Here is a 19,067-nt window from a genome sequence, read left to right as displayed (position 1 = left end):
TTAATAGTCATGCCATCCAAGACAGAGTGAACTAGCTTGTTAATAAGTAATATAATGGGGATTTTGTCAAGTGCTTTGCTGAAATCAAGACATATTATGCCTATAATTGTCCCATAAATTATCATGGAAGTCACCCATCTACAAATGAATAAAATTGGCTAGGCAAACTTTGTTTTGACAAACCCATTACTGACATCTGGTAATGTTCACGTTGTTTCCAAGATGCTTATAGATCAGTCACTTTAGAATCTGCTCTAGAATGTTCCCAGATATCAGGGTGTGCCTGGTAGTTTGCAGTTCCCAAATTCTTTTTTCTCCTTTTCAAAACAGAGGCAACATTAGCTGTCCTCATGTCACCCAGCCCTTCACACATTCTCCTGAACATACCAAAGAAACTTTGCAAAGGTTTGGCCAAACCATCAAGATGTTTTTTCAATACTCAGGATGAATTATTCTGGACATGGAGAATTAAGCTCATTCACTTGGATTTCTGAACAGGGGGGATTTTTTAAAACAGAGAATGCAATTCCTCTTCCATTTCTATTGCTTCTGATCTTTCTGAACAAACTGAATTTTTGATTGCTATATTTCCAATCACAGAAGTCTCACAAAGACAAATGCTGTGATGTCAAAGGATTTTTTTAAACCAAGGAAGAGAGGAGATTCAGCTAACACACCCTAGGCCAGTGGCAATGTGACTGTGATTCATATTGGTTCATATGATAATGAGCCAACGTCTGTGATCTCACTGCCTTTCTCTTTCATGGAAGCTGCTCTTAGATGTAAGAACATTCAAGCTTTCCTTTGAATTTCTTCACTGATTGCTATTCTTTCCAGTCACCTTAAAGCAAACACAGCTCCTCCCTATACCAACTACAATAAATGGAGAGCATTTTGCAAGAGAGAGATGTTTTTTAACAGTAGTCCAAGAGGTTAAGCCTGATTTTGGAAGGTGGCCCTTCATGGCTCTAAGTCTGGTTCCTATGTGGAGCAGGCTTTTTCAATGGCACTGAAGAAAAGAAGTTTAACTGTGTCCCCAGAGAACTGCCAAGCAGTGATTATGCTTATCTGATCTCAGTGGAGAATATGTAAAGTTTTGTGCATTAGGAAAATGTCTTGTTTCTGAACAGATAACTAGAAAAGCATTTTCCTTCTCTGTATGGAAAGACCTTGGGAGGAATTTTGCAGGCGGGAAATGGAATCCCAAGGACCATTTTAGTTTAGCAGCTTCTTCAAGGCTGAGCTGAGCTTTATTTATGGACCATTTGCCTTGTTAGGGATCATGGAACATCCATCCAAAAACAGGAGTCAATCAAAATTTAAAGTCCTAGTTCAGTCCTAGTTCAGCTTTGGAAGCAGCAACAGCAGATACCACATTCTTGAACTGCCACAGATCTCATGCTTTAGTCAAAACCTTTAAATGGGTGGGGGGCAGTGATTCACTTGACGCACCTTGGCTCTAGGGCTACAAACCCCACCAACTATTTATGACATCTGGAATCCTGATTCCAGAAGTGCAACACCACCTTATGCATTTACTCTTTATAATTTGGCCACCAACCAAGTTCAAGGAACTATGCTTTACCAACTTACCTTTTGTGGATGCTGAACTGGATGGACGCTTCAAGCCGCTCAACCCTTGCAGTGGGATATCTCCTCCTTCCAAAACACTTTTATAGATTTGCCTTTCGTTTCCCAGCCCAGTGGAATTTCCAAGCTCTGTTTCCAACTCTCTCTTTACAGGATGGTAGCTGGTATTTAAAAGAGAAAATATATTTCTCAGCAACTGAGAGCAAATTATTAAACAAAACACCTAGACACACACTGTTAATATTCTGGCACCCCATAGAACTGCTAAAGACACGTTGTACTTCTACATCAGATTAATTTCAGGAATTGCACAAAAACATGTAGTCTGTGGCAAGCCTTTTAAGAAGTATATGAGATCTACCACATATTGATGCACTGTAAGAAAGAAAAAAGTGGAGTAAGGCTTGCCTTCATCAAATAACATGCTTTTAAAAAGTTCAACATGAAGCCCTGCTAATTCAAATATTATAATGTCCACCTTTTGCCATTTAAAAATATGAAAATAAAAATTTTAGCAACTGTTTCATTAGATTGCATTATTTCTTTTTGATAAAATCTAAAGTTAATCTTCTGATGTCAGATGGTATCAGTAGAACCTGCAATGAGTGAAGTATATTTTGGGGCAGGAGAATTTCTCTTAGTCTGGCTCCTTCTTCCTACACACTTCCTTTATTGGAATCGATTGCTCTAGATTTACCAATACCAAGGATCTGGCTTTCTCCATCTTTGTCCCTTTTAGCGGAGTATCTGAATTCTGTCAGACAGGTCTAGGTAACATGATGCCTCAGCAGCTTTCACACTGACTGAGGGGCTACATCTGGTGCTTGGTTCCACCCTCTCCAGAAAAGTGCAACGCATTCAGAACTCTGACCAGGTAAAAATGCCTGCCTGTTGAGGAAGGTGGATAGTGCTCCTATGGATGCTATCCCTTTATGTCAAGAAATTTGTACAGTTACTTTCTTCCAGCAAAGTTCATTCAACTCTCCCCAAAAAGTATTTCTTGATTTCTCCATTATATTAATAGGAAATACCCAGAGCCAGTGTGGTACAGTGTAGCGGTAAAGATGTTGGACTAGGAGCAGGGAGACCCAGGTTCAAGTCTACCATGGAAATTAATTGGTTGATGTTGGGCCAGCCCCTCTCTTTCAATGCAGCCCATCTCACAGAGTTGCTCTGGTGGGGATACAATGAAGGCAGATCCCTATGAAAGCACTTTTAGGCTCCCAAAGGAAAGGCAGGATAAAGCTATCCATCCCAGACTTGGAAAATGAGATGAGACAAGTCTTTTCTTTGGATTCTGAAACAATCTGATGTCTATCTGAGGCTTTGAGCTATGGCAGGTCCCATCACAGCTAATAAAGGGTCTTTAAAGGCAATTTTAACATGAACAGTGTCAATTACTGTTGGTGGTAAATATACAATTGGATGTTCTCCTTCAAATGAGGAGGCTGTTAGCCAGGTTTTACTATATTGTCCTTTCTTGTATAGCCCTTTATCATTAAGCTATTATGGCTTAACTGGTAAGGAGAAAACTTGGTTTCTCTTGGCTGATATGGTTCCTGGAATATCCAGGAACATAACCACATTTTGTGCAATTACTATTTCTATAGTTTAACAACTTAGAACATTTGTTATAATACACCTAATGCCATTATTTTTATTCTTCCTACAGTGTATGTAAGACTAGGCAATTTAAAAACATCTGAAGATAGTGATGTAGAATTTTAGGGAGGGTCAAGCTAAAAGGTTCCTAACCCAAATAGGTCTTCCAGAAAAACAAAGGTGTTAAGCTCAGTTATAAGGCACAAGGAAAAGTCAATCAAAGGAGAAAATTGTGTTATGGTAGGCAAGTAAATCCCCCACTTTCTCAAAGACTCTCAACCCCCTGTCATCCCCCCCCCCCCCCGCTTTCTCAAAGGAAGCAAAATGCTAGCTCGACCATAATAATAACAGAATCTTCAAAGCCTGGAAGAGTTTCTCTCTCCCCTCACCCTGCCTTCTACCCAAGAGAATCTTGGATCTTCTCATCCCCTCCTCTCTTTCAGGGCTAAGCCAGTGTTGCTTTTCTGTGTAGCATGCATAGAGAAATGAGTCCATAGGAGTGAATTTTTTTGAAAAAAAATTGGTTGATCAACCCTCCAACCTTTGGTTCTAAATGTTGCAATCTTCACTTCAACGGCCTTTTGCCCATGTTGATTTTAATCCACACTTATAATAGGGTGAACAACATCAATTGGATTCCACAAATCTAAGGAGAGGACACATGAAATTCCTATCCTGACATGCCATTAATAACCCTTCAAGATCTAGAGATGTTATTTCCAGCACTCCATAACATGAACTAAAGCATCAAAAATAGCTTTCAAAACTTACTGAGATAAATGGTCTGAGAGTGTTTCTGGTGGAGGGGAGCTTGCTGTATTCTGCAAAAATCCAGACAAAGAAGGAGTTAAAGGACACTTTTATGCAAAGTGGGACACAACAGATTATACACCTCTATCTACAGCTCAGATTTTGTTTTTATTATCAGTTCTTATGACAGATTATGAAATAGTTAATAACCCTGGATTTTCTTCATCAGAGAAAGTTTCATACAATCCATACTATGAACATAGAACTTATTCTTTTGTCTATGAAGGATACCCAAAAGATAAATAAATACAAGAAATTACTGTTTATATCTCTTTGTGACAGGCAGATTCACATTAATAATAAGAGAGAAACTATTTCTAGAGAGAAAGCTAGATGTCCTCCTTTCCTTTTGGGTTGAAGTCTGATCAAGAAAATCTAAGTGACAGCAAAGATGTGCCCTCCAATGGGAATATTCTGCTTTTTAATGTTAATTCAGTTGCTGGTAAATTATCTATTATCAGAGATTCGATCCTGAATGAAAACACAAAGCTGGGGTGTATTATGGGTTGTGGAACCCTGTCAAACAGAGGAGATATTTGTAATAGCCCAGGCTAGGGTTGAATAGTGAGGAAATGGCTACAGTCTATAGGAAATCCATCCGACAGTCTTCCAATATTGAGTGTTTGCTAGTCTGAATGGGTGACAGGACATTGTAAGGGTACTATCACTGGACTGGCCCATGTTAGCCTTCTTGTTCTGGAGAATTTCAGTATCCACTGCCCAGTCAAGAACAACTCTATATTTCATGCCTGCCACAACACCTATCCCAACTGGTATCTGGCTCGACACATGTAATGGGACATATACTGGACTTAACATTCTGTTCATTTGGAGTCAGTGATCTGAAAATGCAGCTTTCCTAGATCCATCAGCATAATGGTTTGATTCTTTGATCAGTTCTAAACTGGTGGTTGCTATAAACCTCTGCACTGATGGACAACTGGTCCAACATGAACACCTATGGATCCCAATGGTCTCCTGACTGTGGAGAATGTCCCAACTTGTTTGCTGAAGCCCTGGCCAATCTGTAAAAGAAGGAGGTTCATAGTATTATTCCTATGAGTTACAATGGTACCTCTACTTACGAACTTAATCCATTCCATGACTCTGATCGCAAGTCGAGTTGGTCGCAAGTCGAAGTAAATTTTCCCATAAGGTTCAATGTAATTACCGTTAATCCGTTCCAGCGTCCACGGACCACTCATCAGGGGCAGAAAAACAGCCGCTGACCACACAGCAGGGCGGAAAAAATGGCCGCAGACCATGTGTCAGGGGCGGAAAAACGGCCGCGGACCACATGGAACGGGCGGAAAAATGGCCGCGGACCACGTGGAACGGGCGGAAAATGGCTTGTAAGTCGAGGCGAATTCGTAAGTAGAGGTAAATTTTTGAGGCCGGAGCTGATCATATCTCGAAAATTTCGTAAGTAGGGGCGTTCGTAAGTAGAGGTACCACTGTATTTTCCATTTGCAGATCTTTAATCACAGGGTGATTAAATCAACCATGGATTAAGAGAGGTGACTATTCTCCATCAGTGTAGAATTTGTTTCTGCCTGCTGAAAGGAAGACTGTTACTGAAAAAGCCATCCCTTGACCAAGAAAATCTCTCCAATTATAGGTCAGTCTCAATTAAACTATTCCTGGGAAAAATGATAAGAAAGCTGTGGCCTTACTGCTACAAAATCATCTTCATGGAACTGACTAGTTTCAATCAGAATTCTGGCTATCCTAGATATTGTACTGAGGTGATACTGGTGACTTAAGTGAATGACCTATTGTATACCAGTGACTGGGATAGGAGGGAAAGCAATCCTACTGGACCTCTCAGGATGATCAACCACAGTATTCATCTAGGCCATTTAATCACCCAGGAAGGGTAAGGATTGAGCAAGCAAGAGGTGGCCCCTCCTATACCCCCTGTCCACATCATCAAGATCTGCAAATGGAAAATAACTTATAGGAACAATGAACCTCCTTATTTTGAAGCTATGAACCTCCTTATTTTGCAGTGGATCAGGATCTTCCTGCTGGGATTGTATTTGACATCTATGTTATTAAATTATGGTGTCCCATTGGGTTCTATTTTGTCCCCTATGCTATCAAATCTACACTGAAACCACTGAAGGAGGTCTTTCAGAATCTGGACTGGGGTACTATCAATATGGTGATGTCACCCAGCTCTACTGTTTCCTACTATCCCACTCCACAAAAATAATCATTTACCCCGAACTTTACCTAAGCTTGATAATGACAGGATGAGGAAGAACCCCCCAGAGTCATGTTTGTGAGATGGGTGGTTATACAAATTGAATAAATAAACAAAAAAAAACAAGCTGAAGTTCAACCCAAACAAGACAGGGGTGCTGTCAGTAAGAAGAAAGTTTGACTGGGTGACTGAAATGAAGCTTGTCTTGGATAGGATTGCATTCCTCAAGAGCGAGGATTCCCAGTTTTGGAATGCTTCTTAAGCTCCAACTGTAACTGAATTGGGGTGGTACCTGTGACAGGAGCATGTTTGCATAACTACATCTAATGTACCACTGGCAACCCTTTGTAATTATAGTCAGACTTTGTGACTCCCACTTCAATTGCAATCTGTCTTGAGCTACGCAACACACTTCACAGAGGACTAGCCTTGACTCCAGAAACTGCAATTGGTACAAAATGCAGCGGCCAAGCTGTTAAGTGGCACGGTGTACAGGGACTGCAGGATGCCTCTGCTGAATGATCTCCACTGCTGCCAAGTGCCCACCAAGCACAATTTAAGCCTGTATTTAATTATTCATCTGATTTGAATAGCCATCTGATCCACTGATAGCCACAATCAGGAGATGCTCAGCATGTTACAGTGCCAACAATAAATGCCCTGATGCTGGCCTTAATGTTTTAAACAGCCTAGGACCACTCTATCCTCGGGACTCCCTCTCCCTAAAAGAAGCCAGCAGCAGAGGCCCCTCCGAAGTTCTCCTCCTGCTGATGATCTGCTGGGCTGGAGAAAACTCACCAACTGCGCCTGCTCCCGCTCCTCTCCCAGGATTGAAGAGGATGGCAAAGATGAACCTCTGCTGCCAAGCTTTTAATGGCTAATTGTTCAATGTTAATCAGTATTATTTTACTGGTAATGATTTTATTGCTGTCTTCAACTGTTCTTAATTTTTAGAGTGATGTTTTATAGTCTGCATCTTTTACTGTTATAATCTGCTTTAAATGCTTACACAACACAGAAAGGTGGGGATAATTTTATGATTTGCAATAGCTGTAAGTGATTAAATAGTGAAAACAATAGCTGAATTCAAGTATCATGATAGATTACTATTTATTATTAGAAAAACTAATCAAGGCAAACCTTGGCCTGCATGCTCCAACCTTGGGCTGCATGGATTATGAACAGGGAACAAACCATGATTAACCTTACTTTCAAGCATACTGTACTTTCATGAGGTCAGCTATTTTTTTAAAAAAATACATTTAGAATTAATCAAAATTTAGGGTTTAGGTTTTAAAGCTAAATTGAGCTTCTACAAGCTGCAAATAAAAAGAAAAATAACTTAGTAACATCATCTTCCTACATTTGTTTAGCAGTGTATAAAAACAAAATCCCTTCTGAGATGCTGATAAGGGGAAGACCGACTGAAAAAAAAGATGTAAAAATGCACTTAAAGGGCCAGAAGTCCATTTTTCAGGGTCAGCAGGATGGCAACCTTATACTTACAAGCATAAAAAACCTGAATGAATAAGCAAGTAACAGACTTGCATTCAAGCACTTTTCTGAATGGCATGTTATTAAACCAGAAGGGAGGGTAGTAAAGGAAGATCGGCTTCAAAGAATGCATATATAAGCACTAGAACTGACAGCTCATTACCGCCTTCTATCAGCCCTTTGTCTCACCCGGAGATGGAAAGATTCAATGGAGCACAGGAGGTGGTGAGAGAGGGTGGCATTTCTCTCCAATGGGCAACAGATTGTCCCAACTGCAAAAGTGGAGCTAGCAGCCTCTTGACCTAGTAGTGCCAGTCACGTTGCAGGCTTTACAGGTTTTCCTCATTAGAAAAAATGAGGCGGCAAGAAGGCCCTTCAAATTAGAGGCAGGAAGGACATTGTTATGGACATTGTCAAGAAGTGGGGCATTCCTCTGGCAAATTAAAAAGGATGTCTTGTGTTCAGACACTGTTGGAGGTGAAGCAGGGGTCCCTAACCCTATTATTTCCTTGAACTGGCTCTGATTTCTCCTGCAGCAGAAAAATGTACATGAAGAGAATGGAGTGTCTTTATTCTTACATTCAGAACCTCGACTTCTGCAGTTCTGCTGAATTGTACTTCTGTCTGCTGTTAGCCTTTCCTCTACCTCATGCGGCCCTGTTCTCTGCTTGAGTTGCTGCAATCCACAGCATCCACCATCACAGACCAGAAGATGACAAGGAAAGGAGAGACTGTATGAGCCTGACATAGTTTCGGAGTGGGTCTGAACGTGACCCCTATGTACTACTGGTTAGACTGTTAATGTAACTGGGGAAGTGGTTAGGGTACTATTGCTTACAAGAACAGTTGATGTCCAGCAACATCTCGATTAGAAAGTTTAGAACTAAAATATAAGCAGCATGAAATACCTTCAGTTGCTTTTGATCTGGGGCTTTATAAAGCTTCTCCATTTTGTCTATCTCTGCATCTAATTCAGTACGATAGAGGCAGTGGTTTTTTCCTGGATCAACCTGGTTAAAGATTGGAAAAGAGGAAAGGTTGAAGTGAAAGAATTAATTCTGACCCTTTTAATAGGAAAATATGGAATACATAAGACAAAATTCCAATACTTTCTATGTATTCAAATACAGCTTAGAAGGTTCTCTGCTGAATTTCTCAAGATCAGTTTTGTCCTAATTTTTATTTGAAAATAATTATAAAAATGCATTCATACTAGAAGAACAACTGCATATCATGAAAACAAAAGATGCTCTGATCTACTGAAGATTACAATATTTTCGGGGAGGGGGGTTGCAGTCCATCACATATATAAATTCAATTAAATTCAAAGCACTCCAATTCAAACACTGCTACAGATGAAAGATAAGCTATATATATATATATACACACACACAACCATATTGTATACATTATATATTCAAATTACCTTTCTATCCTCTCTAGTAAGGATAGAGCAATCTCCAGGAGTATAATCCCATATCTTTTTTGGAGGCTGATGGAAAGCAGAGGAGGAAATGAGGAAATGAAGATAAAGAAAGACATCACAGAGAATATGGAAACTCAGCTAGTGCAGAAAGAGTCTACTGGGGGGAAACTGTCTCCACATCAGAAATAAAACAAAAGAGAAAGTGAAAAGAAAGAGAAAGTAAACCTGCTGTAGCACAACCACAGATTGTAGAGGACTGTGTGGCTCTGCTCTGTTTTGCTTGAAATAACAGCTTTGTAATTGCTACAATCTCCGTGATTCTCATAGGAACAGTAGTTTAGCAAATACAGTTTGGTAAAGAAATCAGCTTATTTTAAAAAAATAATTCTTTTTCCCAAAATATAATCAAGCAAGTATGTTTATGCAATGTAAATGGGATAGTTCTATTTCTTCAAAGCTTCCTAGTCTTTAAGATCGTACATACCGTATTAGCAAATGGAGTTTCTAGAGATGGTGGTGTGACACAATGAACATATAGAGTTGTTACCAATACTACTGTGTAAGTTGAATAAGATCAGAGAAACTAGTTTAGTATATAGCATAAACATTTTGAGACCAACTCTGGGTCCCAAGACATTTGGGAGGCCATCTCTGGTCACCAATAGTTTGCCTGCTCTGTCTTACACAGTTTATTTGCCACGATTGAGAGAACCTCAGTCAGAGGTAGGTGAGATGCCAGCCCCTTATTTTCAAGATCCCAGGACACCCAGAGAGATTAGGGTTGAAAGTTTCTGACTTTTTATAATATTTGGATGGGTTAAGGGGAGAAATATAATTACACAAAAGCAGGATAGGTTCCACAGGACTTAAAGTATTCATTTTACCCATTAAAAAAATCCACCCACCCCATAAAATCTATCCAATTCTTTCCCTGGGGTAAAATCATGCCCACCTCAGTGGATAAGCCCCCAGAAGCCCCAGGCAGGGCAGGAGGTCACAGTCTTAAGATCACTTAGTCCTGGTTGTTCTAATGTGTTTCTCAGGCAGAAGGAGTTTTCCTATACTTGTTCTAGGATATGAAGATGATTTAACAATTACCAAAAAGTATTTACCACAGCCTCCTGTTTTCAATAAGGCCTTTGAAAAATATCCTGCAGAAATCTTGCAGGACGGGTCAAGAAATAAATCCTCGTAAATATGTAGCTTATTCATTGAACAACTGCACAAAAAACTCCTATCAGAAGGAAGGCCTGAGCTAGTAGTTGATACCTGTAACATTTCAAGCAATCATGGTCTATAAGCATATTAAATCTGAAATATTATTTTATTACTTTTCAATTAAAACATTCATGTGATTAGAAATGCTAGTAATCGTTAGTTGCTACACAATGAATTAGCATTGGATTCTCCAGGTGTCAGGAATATTCTAGAAATGAATATTCACTACTACAAATCCATATCTATAATTTACTGTGGATGTTTGAGAAAGCTGGAGATAGCTTTTGGCACTTGATCTTTTTCCTTTTTCGCTTATTCCTTGTAAGGTTTAAAGCATTTGGATAAATTGGTACCATACAATGAATGGGAAGATACAGAATTGTATACATTCAAGGATGAAATAATTATTTCTGGTGGATGTATTTTAAAGAAGAACTGGCACTGAAGTTCTTTGAGTAATCAAATCTCGGATTATCTCTCATTTTATTTGACAGTTGAATTTTTTTCACCATAAGCTTACTGAATCTCATCTACTACTGCCATTAAAACATTTGACAAATAGTTTCCGTACTTACTGAAGCCTCTACAATATTATATAAAACTCATGTCAACTATAATGATATTTTAGACTTTTTCTTGAAAGTATAAACAATTCTGGGAAGAGAATTAGGAATTCCTAAAAGGGCATAAAATTCATGAAAGCCATGAAAAATCAACCAAAAAGATAATTCCCAGAGTTATTCTTCTATCTATCTATCTATCTATCTATCTATCTATCTATCTATCTATCTATCTATCTATCTATCTATCTATCTACGTGTGCCTTCGTGGCAGTATTGACTCCTGGTGATTGCCTGGCCAAGTCTCTGCAGTTTTCTTGGCAAGATTTCAGAAATAGTCCTTCCTACGACTGAGAGAGACTGGCCCAAAGTCACCCAGCTGGCTTTGTGCCCAAAGCAGGATTAGAACTCACAATCTCCCAGTTTCTAGCCTGGTGCCTTAAACACTACATCAAACTAGCTCTCCCCAGAAATCTTCTAAAATTACATTGTACTGTAATAGTCATGTAACCTTTCTAGATTGCATGGAAGCATATATAATCAAATTGGTAGCGTTTATCATCTCTGGTTGGCATTCACGTATTCACTTTGCCTCAACAAGTTTTAGTCATTAATTTTATTGTTGGAATAACCTTGTGCAATAAACTAGCAAATTTAGTATTGAAAACACTGGAAGACCAAAGTACATCTTTCTTGGATCAATCATATTTAAAAGTGTATGACATTATTTTGGATGAGGAATCAACACAACAGCAAAGAGCTTTGAAAAATTGTACATTGGATAGTTTTATTCAAATCTACTTTCTATTTCTTAATTACATTAGCAAAGCTTTTCCCACAGTTTACATTGGTCTAGACAAATAGCTTTTTGGATAGAATTACTGAATATGGATGTTTAAATTTCTTATTTCTTCAATTTGTTTATTTATTTTTCTTTCAATCAATTTATACGGTCGTCCATCTAGCAACAGTCACTCTGAGTGATTAACATGGATTAAAAGCTCAAGTACAAGCAAATGATAATAAATATACGTATATAATGGCAACCAAGGAAAACAACTGGCATAAATGATATACAAATTGCATGTGTGTGTGTGTGTGTGTGTGTGTGTGTGTGTCTATTATCAGCCTGAACCAATCCACTACAAGATGATAGCTTCTTCATTAAAAGTTATGGGCCATAATTTACCACTTTGCTCCAATGAATGCAGGTTGAGATCTCTCTCTCTCTTTCTCTCTCTCTTTCTCTCTCTCTCTCTTCTTAAATTAATTTCTATTTTTTATCTGATTTCTGGTGATCACTGTGTGCTTTTAACATTCTAACAGACAGAATCTTTCATGATCTGCTCTAGAATCTCCCCAGATACTGATGTCAGAGGCAGTGGTTGGCAGTTCCCTGTGTTCTACTTTTCCTCATCAGAAGACAGGGATAGTATGTCCCTTCAGGCATCTGACACTTTACTAATTTCTCCAGAGCATGTCAAAGATAATACCTAGAGTTTGGCCAGCCTGGTTCAGCTATTCCTTCATTGCCTTTGGATGCAATTCATTTGATCTTGGAGATTTAAACTCCTTAAAATAATGGAGTTTCTATCAGTCTCAACCTTAAGTTCTGCACCTTGAACCTGCTCTTCACATTTTCCTGGTGGAATATACAGTACAGAGAATTTTTAGAAAATGTTCATGAATTATTATGTCAGATTTATATCCAATATTTCTTCTAGGAGCTTAAGAAACCTTACACAAGGATCCTCCTTCATTTTATGATTTGGCTTTTCTGAACAATGAAACTTCTTACATAGACTAATTCAGTGAAATTCAGTTAAAAATATCCAAATGCTATTACTTTATTCTTTCAGTTCATCAATGGGATCAAGTTACCTAAACTTTCCTTTGCTGGATCTGTTCAAGTAATGGCTGGATATAGATTTGCTTGGGATGCTCTAATTTAAATTGCTACAATGGGCAGTAGATTAGACTCAGTAGTCTAAGTGGTCCTTCCCAATTCTATGACTCTGAGATTCTATTATGCCGAAGTAAAATCTAGGAAAGCAAGTGAAGCTTTTTTGGGTTTTCTTGGCTATGTTAGTTGCAATGCTATTGGCTTTGAAAAAATTTAGGGATGGAAGGGCAGTAATGTTCCCTGCTTCCTTTTTCTAGGTGATGGTTGTCCATAACTGTAATAATGAATATTGGATTAGGGTCTACTGTCAAACCCAGCTTCCCAATATTCTGTCGCAACTTCTACCTTTCTGCTCTATGAAATGTTCTTTGTTTGCCAAGTTCTATTTTACGGTTGTGCAAAAGGCTACTTGGGGCTCTTGAAGCCAATCTGATCATTATCCTACATCAAAAAGCAGTGCTGATGCCTTTAAATGACATGGCTGATTATGGAACTGGGGGACGGGTTTTTCAGGGGATGCTGCTAGCTACAATTTGGCACAGCAGTTCATTTCCAAGCTTATGCCTTACATTCATCATGCTGAGTAATCTGACATAATTTTCCTCTTATGTCAGTGGTGGACTTTTTTTTTTTTCCTGATTGAGAGCTCCACTTGATCATTCTCCAAAAATAGCAGGTGGGATCTGGACAAAACTAAATTAAATTTCATTTTATTTACATTTTATTTACATTTACAGAAATCCAGAGAGCACTTGGTAAAGGTCCCTTCTTTAAGGGAATGCCGTCTAGAGAGGCCCCGGGGGTAAGCCTTCTTAGAACCTTTAATGGAAGAGCTTACTCCTGGATATCCGGTCCTCCTCCACTTTATTGCTCAGGCCAGTTCATAAGAATATTTGTCAATTAAGAAAGCCAAAATAACAACTCCTTGCCTTACCTGAAAATCTTATCCATGCATTGTATTTTTCCCCAATACCAGTTCCACAAATGAAAGCAAAGAGCAAGAAAGGGAACCAACTGCCTCCCTTTGATCAAGGTATCAATAAGAATTAAGTCTCCTAATCTGATTTATATAGAAAACTGTATGCGTTTTCTTGTTGTTCATATGATAATAATTTGCCACTTTATAAAAATAAGTAAGATGTTAGATAGAGGAAACAAACCCCAGACCTCACTGGATGACTTTGGGTCAACCACTGTCTCAGCCCAACTCTGTGTACACTGCCTTCAGCTTCAGAGAAGAAAGGCAATAAACCAACAACTGCATTTGAACAAATATTTTTTTCAACTATCAAATTGCCTTTTGGAAGAAACTTTTAATTGGTACATTTTCCTTTGAAAAATAGACCCTACATACATTCCATACAATGCTCACATATAAGACAGTCTGCCTTCCCTAACCACCAATTTCATTCAATACAAAACAACAATGGGAATTTTGAAATGAGAACATTTTCTGATATTCTCCCTTCTCACTTGCTAGAGAAAGCAAGACACTGAAAAGCACATGCGTATGAAAAACAAGGTAACTGAATTTACACCTCACGGTTGTAGAATCAAACCACAGTTTGAAATGTAATTCCAGAAGACTTTTTTAGAAAACATCCACACTATCTTATAGTTACAAATTTGTTAATATTCTTTCAGTTTGATTTTCAAAATCTGGCCTGCATGATTTTCCAAAAGATAAATAAGATGGACTACAACTTATAACATAAATATTCTTTTTACAGTGTTATTAAGTTGGCTAAACCAGAATGAGCTGATTTTTGTTCCATTAGGCATACAATGAAGATGGAAAAGACAATGATCCATAACAAAGTCATATTTATTGATGCTTGGGACTATCAACTTACCGGTTTCCCAAACTCCAATTCCGAAAAGAATTTATACCAAGGCTCATTCTTTAAATCTACCTCTTCTGGGCTTATATCCCGAGGCTAAAGGGGTTGGTAATATAAGAATGGAAGAAAGAGAAGGACAATATTATGCAAAGAATGCATAGGAAAGGACTGTTAATGGTGCCACATTCTGTCATTCTTTTCCACAGTTTACTAGTTATTCAACTGGCAGGTCTTACCCATAACTTTAATAACACACTTGCAATCTTATGCATACTTCACTGAGAATAGGTTTAATTAAACTCATTTCTAAGTAAACAAAAATGGGATTGAATCGGTTATCACTAAAAAAAGGTGTTTCCTAAAAAGTAAGCTCTCCATATGTAATATTTCTGTGTTATTTTTCCAAAACAGATAAACTAATAAAGAAGTAGGAGATATCATTCTGGTGTACAATGTATGTCATGTTAGAAGAAAACAGAGTCCTTTAAACTTTCTATTACTTATAGTGGTGTGTGGTAATTGTCATGTTTCCTTGCCATTTTTATATCAGTTTTTCTCTATCAATTAGAATACCAAGAATATTCAAATAAACTAATTCCTGCATATTTAACTTCAATGTACATTTCAAGATAAATAATCACTTCCTCCAAATATCCAGTGGTACAACTTCATTGGCTAAGCAAAAACAGAAAGTACATGGGGAAATGACTGGAAGATGATAAACTGAATAGTCAACAGTCAATAACAATGGAGGAATGAAAAAGTATGACTGTCCTTCCACTAATAAAACAGAAAGTGAGCAAAGTCTAGAATTCCTTCTCTAATCTCCAAAACAATTTACCTGAAATTTTCGAAATCACTATTTCCCCAACTGCTGGATAATATCGTTCTCTATATATAATTCACCTTTTACTCCACTTCCACTCCAACATATTGACTTATTTATATAGAGTATGGCATCTTTAACAGCATATGGGTAAGTGAGAAGGCCTCTCTCACAAATAGCACACTAAATGGTAAAACTCTACACTAGAGAGGATACATTTAGACAGGAGATACGTTAATGGCAAAGTTGCTAGGGGAAATAGATAATTTCCTAAAAAAGAGAGCTGAAAGCTTCTATTCTAAGAAATCACCAACATTTCATGCATGAATACGTGTTAAGAATTCAAATAAGAATTAAGAATGGTATATCGGAGAACTAGATATACCAGGAAAAATATGACAATTAAGAAGGGATCACATTTTGTCATTGTATTCCATGTTAAGAGAAAAACATAAAATTAATGAGATGCAATTCTTAGAAGTACACAGAATCAATGTACAAGAAATAAAGTATACATGCAACAGTTCTTAAGACATGGTATGGTATACAAGATACAGTATAATCAACCCAGAATATGGATAGTGGAGCTAATACAACCCCAGGTTTGCAACATCTTTTGCGTCCATATCATAGTCATATTGATCTGATTATCAACCACAATTCCAAGATGCTTTTCACAAGTGCTACTTCCAAGCTAGCTACACCCAATTCTACCCCTGGGCATTTTCCTACATTTTTTTTTTCCTTAGAAAAAAGCTTCACATTTGTTTCTGTTAAATTTAATTCTATTAAATCTAAATTCCTAAAAAAACAATTCAAAAGATGATTTTGAACCTGTTTGCGCCTCTTAGCAATCCTGTTCACGTTTGTTCTACCTGCAAATTTGTTAAGTATTCTCTCCATGTTGTTACTCTGGTAATTAGTAAACACGCTGAAAAGAGTCATCCCAAGACTTAATGGCTTGGGTATCCCCATATGATACCTCCTTCTACTTCAATAAGAACATTTTTTCAGGAAGTATGGACCCACAACTGTCATGCCATCTAGCTCACATTTAACTAGCTTGTTAACCTGAAAATCAATAGGGAACTTTGCCAAATGCTTTGCTGAAATCAGTATGTTATTATGTCCACAGCATTCCCACAATTTATTAAGAAAGTTAGCCAATAAAAAAGAGGAAAAGATACTTGGCAAATTTGTTCTTGACAAATCTATCACTGCATTGTACAGTGACACAGATCTATATTCAGCAACTGCATTTAACTCTTCCAAACCACTCAACTTTTTAAAAAAGGCCCTTGGCCACTGAATTTCAGAATCAACTAAGGAAACTACTCCAGTGGCCATACTGCAGGTGGGAAGACATGCAAACCACAGATTCATTAGTCATGCTTTAAAATATAGTCAAGCTGTCTTACAGAATTAGAATTACTTAAAACCACCAACTTTCCTGCAGAGCTTTTTCATAGAATTGCTATTTGAGATTTGTTTATTGATTGCAGAAACTTCTGAATGATCTTCTGCTACGTTACTGTTCTTTAAAAGTAGCGTACATATAGAAGATGTAGCATGGAGAAACACCATATAGGGCTTAAGGGTATATTTTATCTATTGGCCTACCAGCCTGGGAAGGAGTTCTCAAATTTTGGATTGGCTTACTAACAGCCAGTCTAACAACCTGAATTGCTCTGTAACTCCTCCTTCTCTTATGTCTTGCTGCATGTACAGAGAGCTCCAGGAAATAGCCCCTGTGCTGATCTTTTCAGGAGGCGCAAACAGTGTACATTCAGTAATGACCGTTAGTATTTACAAAATACTAACAGAAAAAGAGAGAAAATATTCCTCCATCTTGTATCAAAAACAGTGAGAAAAAAAAAAATGTTTTCTTCCCCAGTAGTTTGGCTACTCTAGCCAAAGGGGAAAAAAAAGAAGAACATTCCTCCTTTCCCTTCCCTCCACTAAGGAAAAACTGGATAGTCTATTTCCTTGTTGACTGGGATCCTGCAGCAAAAAAAGTTGACACAGAGGAGAGAAATCCTCTTCCCTTTCTGCCTATTTACAGGGCAGTGGGGAAACAGCACTATTTTTCATCATCTGAACGATAATGATAATTACAGATAATTACATCTGTAGCACAAGGAGTACTGTTCTTTCTCCCGAAGTGTCTTTCCCCCAGTAGAGAACCTGAGAGAGGACAACTGGGGGCTGGTGCCTGCCTGCCTGCCTGCCTGCCAGTGTGAAAATGGGACATCACCTGCCTCTCCCTGTTCTTCCTCCCTTCTCCTGCCAGCTGTGATGTGGTGGTGACTCAATGAGGGAGGGAGTGCAGCAGTGCCTTCGTACTCCCCACTCAGAAGAGGAAGCTGTGTGCGGTGGCATGACAAGCCGAGAAAAGCAGTCCCGTCAAGGATTATTCTGCCCCTCAGTGTGCTGCCCCAGTTCTGGCCCAACATAGGAACAGGGCTTCTCAGGTTGTTCCCAGGGCTTTGTGGAGAGAACCTCACATGTACTACTAGTTATGCCTCTCTGCATTAAAACCTCGACTCTTGGCCAGTTTCTCAGCAGGTTTTCAAACAGGAACCAAACCTATGGGGCACAATGGAAAACATGCACATAAAAGTAAAATCAAATTAACATTACCAATGTTTCATTGTCCAGAGCTGAGGACATCCCTGGACGATACTCATAAATGCTTTTAGGTTCAGCCCGGTACTTCCTTGTGTCCACTTTTTTGTCTGGAGGCTCCCAATCATTCCTTTAAAAGAAAAAAAGGAAAGAAAAATAAAGCACAACTGTTCATGTTAGAGCAATGAACTTTTTCTTTGGAAGCTTAAAAGTAAAAGAGAGGAAGGTTCATCCCGTTTCATCTGTGTGCGGATTGAATTGTTTTTCACTAATTCTCCGAACCATAGTTTATTACAAATACAAACCAAACTGTAAACGGTGTCTTAATTTGTAATTTCTTTTCCATTCTCACTTGTGTTCTGTGACAAAACCTGCTTCATATAGGTGGTTCTGCTGAGGAACCCGGTGGGGCTTAGCAGGTCTCTTCTTATTTGTACTACAGGTTTGTATTGCCTTTTGTAATAAAAAGTAAATGAGTCCCTGTTCAAATAAACGCTCCTGTTGTTCCCCAGGAACTCCCCCCCTCCCAAAGCAATTGGCAAACTTTGGGAGCTCAGCTGAGCCTATTGCCAATTTTTAGCCAAACTACATTTGAGACACCACTTATTTAAACTGGAGCTGAGAAGATTGCCATCCATCGTCCCCAGGGTCATCCCCGAGGCACCCTGGATTTTCCACATGAAAAGTCTTGGGTCAGGAGAAAAATGGCAACATCGTTTCCACAATGGAACCACCAGAGGTGGTTCTAGGCTACTTCAGCAATGGGCTGGGGATGAGATGGAGGCAACAGCATAAGAATATGTAGAACTGGAAGGTATCTCTGTGCCACAGCAAACAGAACACAAGATGAACCCTAAATATGCTGACTTGGATGAAAATTCCGTTTGAAATTTATGCGCTTACTATAGTTTATTTTGAGAATGATAAATGCAGGAAAACTTGGTTTTCAATTTAGTTGTATCACAC

The 19,067-nt window shown here is 38.5% G+C and overlaps 1 protein-coding gene across 22 annotated transcripts in view; it reads right to left on the bottom strand.

Moving 5' to 3' along the window:
- Positions 1–19,067, bottom strand: part of SORBS1 (sorbin and SH3 domain containing 1) — a 114,240-nt gene that overhangs the window by 16,708 nt on the left and 78,465 nt on the right. For 20 of the 22 annotated variants that reach the window (XM_088144279.1, XM_088144287.1, XM_088144278.1 and 17 more), the window contains 6 exons: positions 18,117–18,231; positions 14,663–14,746; positions 9,129–9,194; positions 8,611–8,712; positions 3,964–4,013; positions 1,594–1,751 (listed from right to left, as the gene is read on the bottom strand). In XM_088144279.1, coding sequence (XP_088000405.1) covers positions 1,594–1,751; positions 3,964–4,013; positions 8,611–8,712; positions 9,129–9,194; positions 14,663–14,746; positions 18,117–18,231 — 575 coding nt within the window. The remainder of the gene's footprint in view (positions 1–1,593; positions 1,752–3,963; positions 4,014–8,610; positions 8,713–9,128; positions 9,195–14,662; positions 14,747–18,116; positions 18,232–19,067) is intronic. The other 2 variants (XM_088144277.1, XM_088144293.1) reach the window with 1 other exon arrangement.

Source organism: Python bivittatus, unplaced genomic scaffold, assembly GCF_059951505.1.
Source record: "Python bivittatus isolate LINGU-HERP-01145 unplaced genomic scaffold, Pbiv_v1 ctg000400_np1212, whole genome shotgun sequence".
Taxonomy (NCBI): Eukaryota; Metazoa; Chordata; class Lepidosauria; order Squamata; family Pythonidae; genus Python; species Python bivittatus.
This window is presented reverse-complemented; position numbering and strand designations above follow the sequence as displayed.